General features: G+C 38.8%; 1 protein-coding gene across 2 annotated transcripts in view; it reads right to left on the bottom strand.

The window, feature by feature from the left end:
• The window catches only part of SLC25A21 (solute carrier family 25 member 21), a 508849-nt gene that overhangs the window by 43207 nt on the left and 447576 nt on the right, over window positions 1–18066 (bottom strand). For both annotated transcript variants that reach the window (XR_002523324.2, XM_003901719.5), the window contains exons 4-6: window positions 15000–15066; window positions 10265–10324; window positions 6271–6378 (exon numbers count right to left, since the gene is read on the bottom strand). Coding sequence is in view for 1 of the 2 variants with exons in the window: in XM_003901719.5 (XP_003901768.1) it covers window positions 6271–6378; window positions 10265–10324; window positions 15000–15066 (235 nt within the window). In the remaining variant the exon portion in view is untranslated. The remainder of the gene's footprint in view (window positions 1–6270; window positions 6379–10264; window positions 10325–14999; window positions 15067–18066) is intronic.

The raw sequence follows: 18066 nt of genomic DNA, 5'->3' as shown, positions 1-18066 counted from the left end.
ATCATACTTTAAGTTCTAGGGTACATGTGCACAACGTGCAGGTTTGTTACATATGTATACATGTGCCATGTTGGTGTGCTGCACCCATTAATTCATTGTTTACATTAGGTATATCTCCTAATACTATCCCTCCCCCCTCCCCTCACCCCACAACAGGTCCCGGTGTGTGATGTTCCCCTTCCTGTGTCCAAGTGTTCTCATTGCTCAATTCCCACCTATGAGTGAGGACATGCAGTGTTTGTTTTTTTTGTCCTTGCGATAGTTTGATGAGAATGATGGTTTCCAGCTTCATCCATGTCCGTACAAAGGACATGAACTCATCCTTTTTTATGGCTGCATAGTATTCCATGGTGTATATGTGCCACATTTTCTTAATCCAGTCTATCACTGATGGGCATTTGGGTTGGTTCCAAGTCTTTGCTATTGTAAATTCACATTTTTAAAAAACAGTTTATGGTTAAACTGGGTGAGAGGCATATTTTGTGGGTAACATACTTCTGACTGGGTAGAGGATCAGAAGGGAGAGCCCAGGGCAGCTGGAGCAGGCACAGTACCTGTCGTTCTTGATGGGAGCTCTACTTGCAGCTCCAGGACTCCAGTTCCTATCATTCGGCTGCCATGAACCTAACAGAAGGAACTTTTGCTCTATGCCAGTGCTGCACTTGGATCCTGGCTACAGGGCACTATTCTTGCCTTCTGCCAGCCAGGCCAACCCCACATGGCAAAGGGACATCCACCTACAGCCCACACCTTCTTCTAGACCATGCTCTCTGCACCTGGAACTGTAGCAGTTCCTTTGTTCCATCTCTATCTCTCCTCTTACCCAGAAGACTTTCAGTATTATATTAAGTATCATATTGGCTACTGTTGTCCTTGGCTGTCCTCTGCTGTCCTCTGCTGCAGTGCCCCTCTAAGCTGCAGCAACTTCTTGCTGGAAGTTGTTTGGAAATTTCATGTTTAAAAGATCCCACTGACTCACCACCTTAGGCTGTAGAAATAGGAAAATCCAAAATACATTGTGTAGGACACCAGGGTGGTTTATGTCCAAGACATTAGGGCAGACAGGCTGAACAGTAGACATGCTTCCTGAGAAATTCTCCCAATTGGCAGGACAAGAGCTACCTATCTGCAAAATAAGCATCTACAGGGTACCTGCTTTGCTTTCCTTAAAGGTGTTGTCAAGCCAGTTGGCCATTCTGCGTGTAGCCCATCCATTTGGTGTTCCACCGCAACTAGTAGCTGACTGAAAAGGCTGAAAATGAGCTAAGTTCATAACCTTCCATGTGAAGTGATTGAGAAGGCTTAATTGAGAATTCATGTTAACTTTATACAGCTACTCCAGAGGGAGAAATCTCTTGATTGTGGTAGAATTCTTCCCAAAGTGGCCTCAAATGTTTTTAGTTTCATCTCTAACTTCTGCTGCTAAGTGCTAGTTATTTACAGTAAACAGATATCCAGCTACTGCTATTTATGATAATGGGCCCTTATCTGAGTTTAAAGACCTTATCAACAGGTATTGTAAGCAGGCTGCCAGTCCATATGCCTTCATAAGGAATTCAGGCTGAATGGATGGCCCTGGCATCTGATAATGACCTAAGGCACACTGAGGGAGAAGACCGTTGCTCAGTGAGCTCTGTTGGTGCCCCAAACAGGAGTCAGCTGTGACTGCTCAATATTAATTGGGGCAATAGCTCAAAATAAATCTGTCTCTACTTAAACTTACGGATTCGTAAGATCATCTTGCATCTAGAAATAGTTATCATTGGTTGAATGCCTACCATTTTCCAGGCTCTGTGTTAAGGCCTTTGTGTATATTAACACATTAAAATTCTCGTAACAATCATGTAGTAATAATAATGACTAACATTTACTGAACCATCACTGCATGCCAGGCCATACTGACAGATTTATGTAGTCTCATCTATTTGACTGTTTGACATGGCTATTACTATTATTTTTTTCCTAACAAATGAGGAAACTGGGCTAGGGTCAGGGTAGGAAATGTGAGGCTGTCACATAGTCAATAACTGAGATCTCCCTCCAGGTCTTGTGCTTCCAACCACTACACAAATGGCTTGCTGTAAGGAGATGGACTGATCACTACCATTTTACCAATGAGGGAACTGCATGTACGCTGTTCAAGGCCACACTATGGGATAATGGTAAAAAGTGTAATAAGAACTTTGTTGTGTCTCTCCCCACAAGATTGTTCTTCCTGTTCTACACAGCTCTGATTGTATATGCTCTTCAGTAATTGGCAAACAAAGTTTACACTCTGTTAGAAACTACAGAGTAGGAAAAAATATGGGTTCTGCTCCTGTAAATGAAATCATGGCACCTGAATTACGCAAGGTTGAGCTCCAAGATAGGCCAGCAAGTCATTCCCACCTGATCAGCTGAGAAGATCTTCCCTGAAGGCAGGGCTTGATCTTGGCAGAGCCATTAGAAGCATTTCCTTTGGATAGCATACTTTTCTTTAAACTGTTCTAAATTTTCTAAATTTTCTACGAAGAACATGCATGTAAATGTTCACAGACAAAACACGAATGCATTCTCATGTTAAAACATTCACCATCACAAAGCCCTTCTCTTAAACTCTCACCTTCTCCTCCTCTATTCCCATCTCCTCTCCAGAGGTATGAATTTTAGTATGAATTCCTATAGACCTGAACTACTCTATATGAAAGTTACTACCCACAGGTTGGAAGTTACTACCCACATGTGGCCATTGAGCACCTGAAATGTCCTAGTTGAGATGTGCTGTTAGCATAAAATATACACCAGATTTTTAAATTTAGTATAAAGGAAGAATGTAAATATCTCATATGATTTTTATATCAATTACACATTGAAATGAGAAATTATAGAGACAGTAAAAAGATCAGTGGTTGCCAGGGATTAAGTGGGGTGGGGAGGGATGAATAGGCAGAACACAGAGGATTTTCAGGGCGGTGAAATTACTCTGTATGATACTATAATGGTGAATATATGTCATTATACATTTGTTCAAACTCATAGAAGGTACAGCACCAAGAGTGAGCCATAATGTAAACTATGGACTTGGGTGAGAACGACATGTTAATGTAGGTTCATCAATTAAAACAAATGGACTGCTCTGATGAGGGATGTTGATCATGGGGAAGATGATGCACGTGTGGGGGCATGGGGTTCATAGGAAGTCTCTACCTCTTGCTCAATTTTGCTGTGCACCTAAAATTGCTCTAAAAATAGTCTTAAGAAAAATGAATATACTGGGTTAAATAAAATACATTATTAAATTAATTTCACCTGTTTCTTTTCATTTTTTAAATGTGGCTGCTAAAAATGTGGCTCACATATTTCTATTAGACAGCACTGCTCTAGAGTCTAGATCATTTTTGGTGTACTTATACATGGATATTTAAGTGTACATATACATGCATATAAAATAACATATATATATTTTGGTGCTTTGTAACATAAATATGCATTACTTTTATGCTTGCATTAATTTTTTTAAGTCAAATTTTTAAAGGCAGTGGACATTACATTAATTCTTTTCTTCTTTTCTTTTTCCATTTCTCTTCCTCCTCTTCTTCCTCTTCCTCCACATCTCCCTTTTATACTTAACAACCCACAAAGCCTTAGAGTGAAGAAAGCAAGAATTATTCCTGGTCATACACATGCCGAGGTGAGCATACCTAATATTTGAGTTAAATCAACACAGGCACAGGTTAACTAAAGGGTATCTATTCCCTTGTTGGATAAAAGAAGGAGCTAGTCAATGAAGAAGGCTTCGGCATTAGTGAGTCCTAGACAAAAGACCTATAAGATACTAGCAAAAATGACCAGCAATTATTTTCTAAATAACTAGATCCAAATGTTCTATTCTTATCACATCATCTCTTTTTCTCAGACATTTTCTACAATAGGCACAATCCCATTACTGTCTGTTGAGGAAAAGCACCTATTGCTTCAATTCGATGAACATTGCCCATAATGTGCCGCATCAGAACACCTCATTTCAGCTACTGAATTCTGCTAGCTGCTGTAAATAAATGCTGATGCGTGTTACCTACATAATTACTACTTTGCTAAATTCTAACTAAAGTCACTTTTAAAATATTTTATAATGCATCTAATTGATTTTATTCTAAGTAAATATTCTAAGTAAATACCTGATAATGTATTTACTTAGATTTTTAATTTTATTCTAAGTAAATACCTGATAATGTCCAGTTCAGTGGATAATGCAAAAGAAATGACCCCAAACAAGCTCCTGCTATCCCCTGCCCCCTGCTTTAAAAAATGGCTAAATATACATAATTTACACTGACTGCATTTGTGTAACTGATGAACTGGTGGCATGTACACATGCAGCACATTCTTTTGTTGGGCAGGAAGGGTGTTTATTGTGTTCTAGCAAATCATTAGCACATGCAAAACATTAGCAGCTCTTACTTGGCCTCAGTGCAGAGCCTCCTTGAGGGCAGTGAAGAGAAAAAGAACATTAGCATGAGTCGAGGTGCCCTGATAACTCATGATTTTCATTCCTGTGAGTGCCCCTTGATGTTCTGTCCCATTTGAGTCCTTGTGGTTACATGCTGCCTAGATAAAGAACTGCAACTCAAGTCCTGTTTATTCCTTTGCCTACTCATTGCTGCTTCAAGACAAGATTCCCAAGGGGTAAGATGGAACACCGGACAGGGATCTCTGCAATATTCTTCTAGCTGGTAATTCTCCCAGTCCAACAAACCAAGTTTTCCTTAAGCAGATTCCATGGGAACTGTTTCAAATGCTCCATATTAATAAGACATTTAAAAAATGTTTCTTTTCCCCTCCCCCATTCCTTACCATCTTTTTCCTTTATTCAAGAAAGAATAAAGAGAAACAAAAACTAGAATACAGAGATTTTCAACTTTTTATAAGGTGCTGTATATCACTGTATTTAAGACAATCTTTTGAAATGTAAAAAAAATTCCCCCTGAATTAGGATTGACCTCATCTAAGTAGATACCATCTGCTGTAACAGCCCAACCCTGTCCCCTCAGGTCTTGGCAGCTAAAGGTGAGTAGGGCCCCCCTCCTTTCCCATACCCCTGCCTGAGAAACTGCCAGGAAGCTCTCAGGCAGCATCAGCAGCAGGCAGGAAGTAGGGTGGGAGTGAAGGGTCTCCACCCATTAGCAGCTGCTTACGCAGTAGGCAGGGGAACTTTCCTACGGAAAGATCCAGGTCAGCAGATACTCCAAACCAATTTCTACCACATGCTACCCAGTTGTGGAATTAAATTAAAATGTTAAGAAGAAACCTGGAATGCCAATCCCCTTGTTTTCCTCCTACCTTGTGCCTGGCACCCAAAAGAATAAAACAAGAACAGTTGGATTTGGCAGTTGAAAGGGAATTCTTAGGTAACTGGAAGGAAGTGAAGGCAGCACACACCAAGGAATGCTGTCTGCACGAAACGTCATGTACCAATGATGAAATGTCAAGACCCATCATTGTCCAAGCGCTCATTCAGATTCAACCAAAAGACAAGTTTGACAGATTATCCGAATCTTTCAGGGCGGGTGGTGGGTGTAGTGGGGAAAGGAGTGAGGTCATTTTTATAAAAAGACTGTTTTTTTTAAAAAAAGCAAAATAATGTTATCACCTCAGTGGTTTAGCTATAGTCCATTCTAGAGCAATTGAAAAGAAGTTTTGCCAGCAGCTGGGAGAATATTTCCGAATAAGTCATTTCAGATTACATTAGAGCTCTAAAATAAAAATGAATAAACAAGTGTTTGTCCATTAGATCTCAGTGCATTTTTGTTAACACTTTATTTGCAGGAGATATTTGATGTTTTCTTATGCTATTTCCTTAACAGTGATTTACTATGGCTTTAATAAGTAGATAAAAGTTGGGTCCATTGTTTCACATGCATACTTAAAAATGAGTTTTTACGGCCAGGCGTGGTGGCTCATGCCTATAATCCCAGCACTTTGGAAGGCCAAGGCAGGTGGATCACCTGAAGTCAGGAGTTCGAGACCAGCCTGACCAACATGGAGAAACCCTGTCTCTACAAAAAATATACAAAATTAGCTGGGCATGGTGATGCATGCCTGTAATCCCAGCTACTTGGGAGGCTGAGGCAGGAGAATAGCTTGAACCCTGGAGGTGGAGGTTGCGGTGAGCAGAGATCGTACCATTGCACTCCAGTCTGGGCAACAAGAGCAAAACTCCATCTCAAAATACATAAATAAGTAAATAAGTTTTTGCATGCCTTCAACAATAGAAAAACATTAAATGGTTACCTCTGCAAATGTGTTCCGATTTGCTTGCAAGCCAACTTTTACTACCTCAAAAGGGTTAACTACAACGGCTTCTGTTAGTCCAGATCCCAATCCAGCAATGGCGAATGTCTAGAAAAAGTAAATCAATCAATACTTTAAAACAAGTTATCATGTGTATGGGGTTAAACATCCTATTCATTACGCTATGCAGCTGAACATTATAAAGAGAATGGAGAAACCTACATAAATGCACCATATTCCATTACTAAACAGCTTTAGTTCTTGATTAGATGCTGACAATTCATGAAGAAGAAATTACAGAAGCCACAAACCACATCCTAACAATTTCAAAATAAAATGTCAAAGCCCCATCAACAACGACTTTTTCCTTCAACAAAAAGCAAGGTTGCTTTACTGATTTAAAGGTGGATACTAAAACATCTGCACATATAACAATTAAGAAAATTTGAATTGTAAAAGGAGAGCTTCATTTTTAAACATCTACTTAAATTCCTTTATTGGGCATATAAGAAATTCAAGGAGCAGAACCGCAAATAAACTGTTTCTAAAAAGCTAAATTTCAGGTAACAACATAGCTGGAAACATTTAACCCTATGTTCATATTTTTAGAGTCACTATTCTGGACTATTAACAAACAAACATTATTTTTTATTCATCTTTTCCCTATTTAAAAAAACACTGGCAATTAATGCAGTCTTCTAAACCTAAAAGCTGAGATCAGAAATGGCTAGATGTGCACCCACAGTCCCAGCTGCTTGGGAGCTGAAGTGGGAGGATCACTTGAGCCTAAGAGTTCAAGGCTGCAGTGAGCTATGATTGAACCACTGTACTCCAGCCTGAACGACAGGGTGAGATCCCGGACTCAAAAAAAAAAAAAAAAAAAAAAAAGAGAAGAAGAAGAAGAGGAAGAAGAAGAAAAGAAAAGAAAAGAAAGACAAAGACAAAGAAATGACTAGGTTATTCTGAAGGGCTCAAATAAAATCTAGAAAACTTATCAAAAGGTGACTGTATGTCAAGTTCTTGTCTGGATCTGTTAAGAATTTCTGCAATAGGAAAGAACAATTTCCTAGAATTTACCTCTAGGTAGAATACTTATGTGTTTTCCAGAAAATCTGTATCAAAAATAAACACAACAATTAAAACATACACACACAAGACAGAACAAAATGAAACAAAGCCCCAATCTCCAAAACAGATGCTTGAAAAAAAGTAATTATTTAGTGCTGAACCTCCAATTCCAGGACAAGAGGCAGTACTGTAGACAACAAAGAGAAGAATAAAACCATTGAAGAGTAAATAACAGATAACTCTTGGCAATGGGCTCTAATATCTTCTAAAAAGGAGAGGAAGGAGGGAGAAAGGAATATTTTCTAAAAGAGAGGAAGGAGGGAGAAAGGAATGTTGTGTAACCTTAGAAAGGGAGGCACAAAGGCAGGATCCAGAGGCAGGAGGTCTGGGTTTAGGTCCAATTCTAGCACTTATTGGCTGTGTGACTAGAGCTGTAACACACAGTAGCTTGTGCAGAGACAAAGGTGCCCAACCAAGGATGCTTGGAGGCCAGAATCCAGCTTGCCCCTCACTTGCTAAGAGAAGCCCTGGAGAGGCATCCGTTGGGAGAAGGGGCACCTTTTCATTATTCACACAAAGGTGCCATGGGTGCTAGTTGTGGCTCTATTGTATAAATCGCTGAATCTCTGATGAGCCACAGTTTTCTCATCTGTAAAATGGAGATAATAATAACTAATTTCCCTGCTTATAAAGTTATTTTAAGGCTCAAAATAATGTGTGAAACCATTTCATAGAGTGTAATGCAAACACCATTGGTCTTGTTGCACATAAAAAAGGAAGAACGGGCTGGGGCAATGGCTCACGCCTGTAATCCCAGCACTTTGGGAGGCCAAGTTGGGTGGATCACCTGAGGTCAGAAGTTCAAGACCAGCCTGGCCAACACAGTGAAACCCCATCTCTACTAAAAATACAAAAATTAACTGGGCTTGGTGGTGCATACCTGTAATCCTCGCTACTAGGGAGGCTGAAGCAGGAGAATCACTGGAACCTGGGAGGCAGAGGTTGCAGTGAGCTGAGATCATGACACTGCACTCTAGCCCGAGCGACAGATTGAGACTCCGTAAAAAAAAAAAAAAAAAAAAAAAAGAAAGAGAGAAAGAAAGAAAGAAAGAAAAAAAGAAAGAAAGAAAGAGAGAAAGAAAGAAAGAAATCGCATACAGATTCTAGGAGAGAGAGAGACTCATTGATGATGTTTCCATTTTATTTCCCTTCATTACAGTTTTAAGCATATGTGTATAGGGTAACTGATCAAATATTTTATTCATTTATCTCAGACTTCCATCATGGAAGCCAGAAGTGGAAAAAAAAATACTAGTCCCAAACTCTTTTGACTGGGAAAGCTAAAATCCAGATGTCCAGGTTTTTATTACTTACTATATGCAATCTTCCAAGTAATTCACTTTTTTGTTCTTCTATAAAATTCAGCTACATTTGCTGTCAGAACTAGTGTTCAGCAGTCCCTTGTCAAAATAATTGATCAGATATCAGCAGATCATGTTACATAGGTTGTTCCAGAAACCTACATTTACTGTTGGGTTTCCAGCCTCCTAGGCTTTTCATGTGAGAGCACCAGGGGACACTTAACAGCTGTTTAAATGTCTAGCCATATCAAAAAAAGTAACTGAAATAAATGAGCTCAAGAAAAGAGAAGAACTGTACACAGTTGGCATGCATTTGTTTATAGTAGCTGCAGTGACCAAATGCTTTTCTGTTTCAATTCTCAAGAGTCCAAAGACCTACAGTCTCTCACATGGTACCAATGTTTGACACAAGAACAGCCAGCTGGCCCTCTGGAGACCATCTTTTATTGTTTCTCACTAGGAAATTTTTAATTCTCTTTTTGCCAAGCTGTTTCCAAATTTAAGAATGATATTAAGAGAAGATGCCAAAGAATTAAAAGGAAAAAATCCTAGCTAGTTTCAAGATTCATGGTATCACTGCTCCCTCCTCTCTAGGAGGCCACGTCTCCCAGCCACCTTGTATAGGCAAGGACTGGACAAGACATTGCTTCGTCATAACAAAAAGTGATGCTATTAGGTTTCCTAACAGGATCTTTCCTAGAAAAGGGGCATGTATGATTTTTAAAAAATAACAGATACTTCTTCTTGGACAGTCTATTTGAGAATTTGAGAATACAAATATTGTCCATTTTAGTGGGCAAACGAGGGCATTTTCCTAGAGACTGGAGTACATTGCCAATTGGAGGGCCAATGCAGATTTTGTTTTGCTTTTCTTTGCGGACTTGGAAGGAGAAGTTAATGCATTTACTCTCTTGGGGGCTCTTGTTGCACACACATTTGTAGAACCCATTTGGTCAATACAATTAACTCCTGTGAAAAGCAGGAAAGTCACCAAGAAGGAGGGGAATGGCATAGGGAAATGTTCAAATCACCAAGTGAATTTTGTGTGATATATGAGATATGTCATTGTACTATCACAATTCTCCTTAGTTGAGTTGTTTACAGTCATTCCTATAAAAGGCCCTTCAGTCTGCATCTGACCACAGAATGATTTCATCCCAAGGGATCTGAAGTCTTATATTTACTACAGCTGGTGCAAAAGCTGGAAAAGTGACCTGTTTGGCATGTTGACTTTTGCATAGATATATGCAGTATGTATGTAAACATATGCATGTCTTGGTTTAAAAAGAGTCTTTGATAAATGTACTCTTTATTTCATGTTCTTGACCATATCTCATATGGGGCCTTTCCAGACATATCATTATTATCATAAATTCATCACTGGGAGCTATAAAATAGCCAAATTGTGAGTTATTAGGAAGATGGCTTTCAACAAGTAGCTGAACATTGAATAACTTGAATTCATATTTTAGTAGCTGGGCTTGGGAATCAAAAGAGTGTTTGTTTCTAGATTTTGCTTTATGAAATAACACATACATTTAAGTATAATAAATACTCTCACTTACCAATGCTGGTGACAGTGACACATATCCCAGCAATTTCTTGTACTGTTCAAAGGTGAAAAACTGTGAAACAAAACCAAACTCACAGATTTATAACAATTTTCCTGCAACAAACTCTTTAATTGACTCAAATTTCTTTAGTAAATCATTATGTTAACCAGCATTTCAAAAAATGATAAACTATCTAATACAGTTTTTAATCCTGTCTCGGGTAGTTGCTATTGGAACTTTCTTTAACATTCACAGTTTCAAATGCAGTTATAATAACCTACAGAAGAGCTGATGAAATCCTTTAGAGCAGTAAATGAACCATACAACTTCCATTTACCATGACCATTTTCAGTTTCCCCAGACATCAATAGACTTCTCTCTTATGGCAGTGATTCAACATTATAGGCCTAGAGACCTGACATCTTTGGTCTCCTATGTTTTCTCTATGAACTGTTTTCCCAGTGAAAGCCCAATTTTCTAACACACTTGTAAAAGACATCCACTTTTCAGCGTTAACTTGCATTTCTATTTTGGTATCTCCCCACTGCTCCATGGAATTGAAAACACTAAATAATTATGAAGATGCCACGACAAACTAGGGAAGAACCTAATGAGGTTATCTAGTCCATCCCCTGCCATAAAGCAAGACTGTCCTCAACCTGAACGAAGAAAGCAAGCTGCTAATTCCTTCCTTCAAAACTGATGGTGATGAAGATGGTGAAGGTATTTTTGGTTTCTTCAGTAGATAATGTTTAGTATAATTTTCTCTGCAAACAAATTTCAGTGGAGGCGAATCTAATCAACTGCTTCATATAATACATTTCCCCCCTTTTTTCTTCCTGTATTCTACTTTTTGAGCAACAACTCTGCTTGAACATGTTTTGCTCCTGGGTAGCACGTTCAGGTAGCTGTCAACACCACTGATAAGGCACGTTTTTAGGTCCTGCTAGAGTCTGATTCTCAAGACCCCAAAAATGGTATGGGTATTATATGGTCCCCAATATTTTCTACTCCATTACTTTATAGCCCAGTAAAATGGGGCAAGAAAGCAAAACCAGATTTCAGAGCCAAAAATACTCTGTTGTTATGAAGAAGTAGCTCCTTATAGATGGCTTCAATGAGTGTTTGGGCAGCCCAAGAATCATTTTACTACCTGATAAATTTTGATTCTTTTCAACACTCAGGAACTACTTTTGTACCATGGTCTTTTAAATGCACTATGAATGTAGCGTTTTCTAGAACAGGGATTCATTCATTCACTCATTTAATAATGTTATTAGAGACCTCCTATTCTAGGTACCGGGGATGCAATGGTAAACAAAGAGAAACCTCTGCCTACTTGAGCTAACATTCTAGTGGCTAGTAAAAGCCCTGAAACTACCCTGGTGTTGAAATAGTACTCAACAGTGACCACCTGGGACCACCGCATTTTTGATGAAACCATTAACCACTAGAAACCATTAACCATGGAAGGAAAAGTGTTATAATCTTAGGTTTTAAAAATAATTCATTTTTCTTCATTTTTATGATCATCATCATCATCACTTTGAGAATCACGTTGCTGGCATTTTGAAGTCAGCAGTCCTAGAGCTGAATCCGGGTTATGCTGTTTAGCTGTGAAAGCACAGGAAAGCTGCTTAACCTTTCTAACTCTCAAGACCTCAAAACTTACCTTTTAGATTATCATTAAATAAGATAATTTAAGTAAGATTCCCTGACAGGACTGGTGCAAGTGAGACTTTTGAAAAATCTTAGTTTTTATTCCCTGTAACTTTGGTAACCTAGGTTACCAAAGGAATCATAGAGGCCTTAAGTATATGAGCACTCCTCTCAATGCCCTGGGGCTGCTGAAGCTTTCCGGTCTGGCTGGTGGGAGCAGGCACTATTCCCAGCTGCATGTGACTGCTAAGCACTGTTCCCTCGAAGCCTTTTGGGTGGTTCTTTCCCAGGCATTGGTAGTTTCCTCCCAGGCATGCACTGGTCAATACTCAGCTGAAAACTTGGAGAGGTCCTTCTACAGATCTCAGTTCTATCTCTGTGCAGCCTGCTCTTCCCTGGTACTCTGTCCTGTGGACTTTGGCTGCCCTGCTCTCCCCTGGCTTTCAGCTCCTACCCAACCCAAGGAGTCCCCTGGGCTCTGCCTCAGTTTCCCCTCCCTGTCCCGGGGCCTGAAAGTATCCCAAGGCAGTAAGCTGTGGCATCACAGGGCTCACTTCATTTGTTTTCCATTTCTCATGTATTTCGAGCCTTCATCATCTGATGTCCAGTGTCTTGAAAACTGTTATTTCATACTGGTCCCTGTTACTCTGTCTCCACCAGGAGTGGAAGTCTTGGCCCTCCAGATACTCTGAATAGTAGATGTGGGAATTTTCTCTCTATGTATATTTCTTTGTTTCTTTCTTTAAGTTTTCTTTGTTTCTTTTTATACATGTTTCCTTTACTCATCTAATATCAACTGAACATCTACTATGTGTAGATACTGTGATTGGGATAGGTATACCGTAGTGAACAAATTAGCCTTCATAGTTTATAATCCCTTGTGAATTTAGTTAGCATAAGGAAGTCCTTGAGAAAACTGCACATGGGAAAAGTGGTATTTCTGCATGTGTGAAGCTCAAGACTGGACCCTGAAGCCTGAACCACGGTGCCACCCATCTCTGAGGGATCGGCTGGTCTCTCTGAAGTCTTCATTTCCTTTTGCTAACTACAATACTAACTCTGTCTAATTTGTGAAAGGAGAAGTTACACTTATTTAGCATCAGTAAGTCTTATTATTTTAATGATAAAGCTCATTTCAAAGAATAAAGTACATAAAACTTAAGATTGTCTGTTTCTGATTATGGTAATGATTTTAACTAAAGTGTCAGTACCAAAGAACACACACACACACACACACACACACACACCCCCCACAGTCTCTGAATATTTTTTTTCTGAAGTAAACTTTGATGACATACAATGAAGCAGTTCATGATGTATGAAATCGTTACAATCAGGTGATTGCTTTCCTCACAAATCCTATGATAAATATCTATAAAATGAATGCTTTCATAAATTGTGTTGAAAAACTAGTGCTATTCATCTGGCAAAGATACACTTAACTCCAAGGTATACTTAAAAAGCCAACATACTTACCATATGTCTCAATAATTTTAAGGTAAAATCTACTTGAAACAAGATGTCTGGGACACATACACCATATTCACTTGCCCAAAAGTTCATCTGTTAACCATTGTTCTGGCACAGAGCATTGCTTTTGTAAAATAGAAACTAACTCTGTTTTATAAAGCTCAACTTTTTTTTTTCTGTAAAAGATAGCTCAATGGTGGTAAGTCTTAATCTCCTTAAAGTTTAAATTGTCTCCAACACATAATATTACGAAAAAATATTCCAGGAAAAACTCTAATTGTAGTTTACTTTGTTTATACATGTAAATCACTGAACAGATGAATATATTATTCCATGCAGACAAAGCGACTTTCCTTTTGAACAGGAACTCTGCTCTATTTGTTTACTTGGGCAATCTTTTACCAAGTAAAGTCATTTCATAATCCAATTCAGCTCTTTTGTGTACTTTGGTGAACTTATTCCAGATTCTCTACTGTGATCCAGATCCTTATAACAAAATTTGTATTGCTATAAGATCACTATAAAATCACAAAACCTATACCAACAAAGAGGGTGAATTTATAGAGAAGGTATGTTCTAAAGCTTTGTTTTCCAAATTCTAGATTTGAATTCAATCCTATTGCCATTTTGACATAATATAAAGGTTGGATGTTCATTTATATATGTGGGTGATTTTATCATAATTTTTAACCCAGTCACCCTCTTGAACTTACTGAGTAAAAGTATATGAACTGTTCCTTCTTGCCTTTCAGGAGTACTGAGAATACAAATTGAGTAATGTATGTGGAAAAAAAAGCCTTATATTGCTTGGAAAGTCAGTCTTTAAGTTTAGGTTATCATTATTATGGAAGGACAAAGCCTTATTTGGTGATATCAGTGGTGCAGGGTTGGGGGTGGGGGGGAGCAATGCCTGCCAGAGTCACTATGATCAAGACTTTTGTCTGAGAGAAGACAGTAGTCAGATTGAGTTCTTTTGCCCCTGGATGTTCTGCCATATCTTCCTGCTCCTCTTCAGATACTGAACTAGCAAGTAGTACATAAACCTCTACAGTTATGTGGTTAAGTAAATGGAAATCAGGGTAGTGGAAGTAATAATTTTTGTAAGAACCAGAATAGAGAATTTTAAAAGAGGAGACTAAGGGGGAAAATGAAGTTGGCATGCAAAACAAATATGTTATATGAGAATCATATATAAAGAAATATGGTATACTTGTTTACTCTGTTCATGAAATGGGAATGATTCAGGGAGAAAGGCTTTTCCTCCTCTCCTCTTTCCTCTTCCCTCTGTCTCTCTTTCTTTAATAATTATTTCTCCAAAGGAAAATTTCTGAGTTGCTTTGAAGAAAGGTCCAAGCTATTTTGTGGTTTGATTACTAGAATTTCATTCACCATATTGGTTTTTAGAATGGAATGCTTTTACCTGATTAAAAAAATCTACAAATTGATCTACATATTTGAGAGACTGGCCAAGTCTAATTATAATAAAAATTATGCTATAGTTTCTGCATTAAAATTTTTAATGCTTTATATATAATTCATTTTAATGTCTTAGAGTTTGTTGTGCTGAAGCTGTTACTGTACCCTACTTTTTCTTGGTGCAAATGCATGCAATGCTTACCTTCACTGCTCTTTTTGGGGTTTCAGCCAAGATAGGTGGCAGAATTCCCTTGTAAAAACCAAACAACCTGTTTGAGAAATAAAAGATTTCCTATGAGTAAAGAAATTAAGAAACCCGTATTTCTGTCTTTGTTTAGATAAAGCAACTAATCCTAAAGTATTCCGGATCATTCAACATATCACACCAAATCATGAAGTCTTCCTTTCATTCTAAATAAAGAAATAAATTCTATGTCTCTTACCATTATTATATTCAGAAGGTGAATACGTGATACTGAGATGGGAATCCCTTAGATAAGTTGCTAAGCATGACCATTAGTTGTACCTTAACGATGAAGCTGACTTCCTTACTCTAAGGGCTCTTGAGTTTACTTCTCAGTTGTGTGGCAGGTAGCTTCAAGCTATCTACAGTCCTGCATTTCCTCCCTTGTGGTAACCAAACGAGATTAGGATTATTCCTGAACCCATTAGACTGTACATTTCTGAGGCTAAGGAGGTGATAAAATTTTCAATTTTAGCTTTACTCATACAAGGGAACTAACAAGCTCTGTGGGTATGGTACTAGGACTTCCAGCCCCGTCCTGAATTAGTCATAATTTTTAAGCTTCCTTAATGGAGGTGGAAGAAGGTCACAGAGGGCCGACTATAGGACTATGTATTGCCAACAGATGAATTGTCAGACTCCCTTGCTGATATGCAAAATCACAGGGCATGAGCCAGTTTTCTTTGCCAATGTTGATGAGCAACATAGTCAGATATTTTTAGAAAAAAAGTAAGAATGAGTGACATATGATTAGATTTACAAGTCACCATTTATTTCTTCTTATAGTTTTAGAATTCAAAATTTTAAATTCCTTTGTCTTGGAATCTTCATATATATGCCATATCTTACTTCAAATCTTAAAATATATAAATAGAAGAGAATATTATGCATTATTCTCAGAGTAATCACTTTTCCTGATTAGTCCATAAGTGACTACAGATAAGGGCAGAGCTCAACATGTCCCTAATTTAGGATATCCAGCTAATAAGGGGCTGCAGCCTCTCTGATTGACCCCCCAAGCTTCACTCCAACTCCCTTAAACTAGGTCCACTTCTAGCTGTGCTTCTGGGAACAAGAAGTTGAGAATTTATTCAGGTGACCCCATTGTGCCACCCAAACCAACATGGCGAACTCTTGTTCTCCCTCAATTCACTGGCTTATACAGTACCTTTTGGTGAGGGGACTAAAGCACTTGCCTGCTTTACTCAATTCATGGGCTTACACAGAAACTTGAGGGCTGTGCACCTTTGGGGTTCTTATCACAAAACCCTTTTTTTTTTTTTTTTTTTTGAGACGGAGTCTCGCTCTGTCGCCCAGGCTGGAGTGCAGTGGCCAGATCTCAGCTCACTGCAAGCTCCGCCTCCCGGGTTTACGCCATTCTCCTGCCTCAGCCTCCCGAGTAGCTGGGACTACAGGCGCCCGCCACCTCGCCCGGCTAGTTTTTTGTATGTTTTAGTGGAAATGGGGTTTCACCATGTTAGCCAGGATAGTCTCGATCTCCTGACCTCGTGATCCGCCCGTCTCGGCCTCCCAAAGTGCTGGGATTACAGGCTTGAGCCACTGCGCCCGGCCACAAAACCCTTTTTTAAATGTAACCAGGACACAAACATTTGTTAAGCTTATGGATGTCATAAAGAGGAATAAAGGGATCAAATGATTCCCTGATATGGGCTTACTCTGTCCACGATTTTTGACTTAATGGATAGTGCTAGCATTAGGAATAGGAAGTAAATCAGATATGTGATTTGGAGAGCTATGGCAATTCATGAGTTGTCCCCACCCCTTTTCCATTCCAATTTGAACTACTGATGCCTGAAATTCTCACATCAACACAAATTTCTTCTAGCAACTAATAACATTTAAATACTTTTCTCATTTAAATTTCATTATAATCACTATGTAATTTTTGGCATAAAGAGTGACTAAGCATAGGTTGGTTTTCCCAAAACATAAACGTGATTTTCCTGACCAGAAGTTCTATATATATAATGAAAACGGTTATTATTTCTGTTCTTTTTGTTTGATCTTTCCCCATCTGGAAGACTATGCCTGATTATTGTAGGAAAAAAAATAAAGAGAAACACTCACATAAGTAAAGCTTTTAAAACAGAGTGTCCAGATCAACAGAGGAACTTGAAATCCCACACTACAGAGAACAGTTATAGGAAGAACAGTTGCTTCAACTGGAGAAGAATGATCTTAGGGAGAAATCTGGTGAATGTGATGGATCTTTTGAAAGGTGTGCGTGAAGGAAAGATATTACACTTTTCTCTTTGTTTCCAGGTGGTAGAACTTCCAACAGGTGGAAGCAACAAGAAAAGACACATATTTGGCCCAGGTGGAGCTTAACACAATGAAGTACTTCTAATAGTCAGAACTGTCTAAACATAGAATGGGCTCTCCTGAAAAGTGGTGAGTTCCCCTTTGGTATGTGATCAAGCAGTCTGGATGGCCACTTGTCATGAATACCAGTGACTGGGAGGTACACGGAAAATCCATGCATTTGATGACCCTCAAGTCTGGTCTGTTTCAATCCTCAGATTCTGTTATTCTGAGAAAAAGTACAAGAACACATGGGCAAGCACTTCTCTGAAGAGACAAAATCTGCCATACTTTAGACTTTTGCATCAAATCTTACATGGCTTCTCTGGAAGAGGACTAAAGTCTTATAAGTACACAGAAGGTCCTCATTTTAAAAGTGATGGGGGAAAATACTAAAAAGAGGTGTGATGCAGGAGAGAAGAGGCAGCTGGGAGAAGCATAAGGATTTAATATGAAAAGAGCTGGGAGGTCCAGAGCCCTCTGCTTTGTATTGATGATGCTTCATTGATGTGCCCTCCTTCCCTTCTCTCTGCTCAGCTACTTTCATGTGTGATCGTTCCCCTCCTCCCATACCACCATCCTGAGCTTCCAAACTGAGAATGAGCAATTTTAACAAGAAGTTCTCAAAGACAATAGGCAGCCTTTGTTGGTAAATGGAAGCTAGGACTACCTACCTCCTTGCATTGCTTTTACCTTATATCCA

This window comes from Papio anubis, chromosome 7 (assembly GCF_008728515.1).
Source record: "Papio anubis isolate 15944 chromosome 7, Panubis1.0, whole genome shotgun sequence".
Lineage (NCBI taxonomy): Eukaryota > Metazoa > Chordata > Mammalia > Primates > Cercopithecidae > Papio > Papio anubis.
Note: the sequence above shows the minus strand (reverse complement) of the source record. Positions and strands in the feature narration are given on the sequence as shown.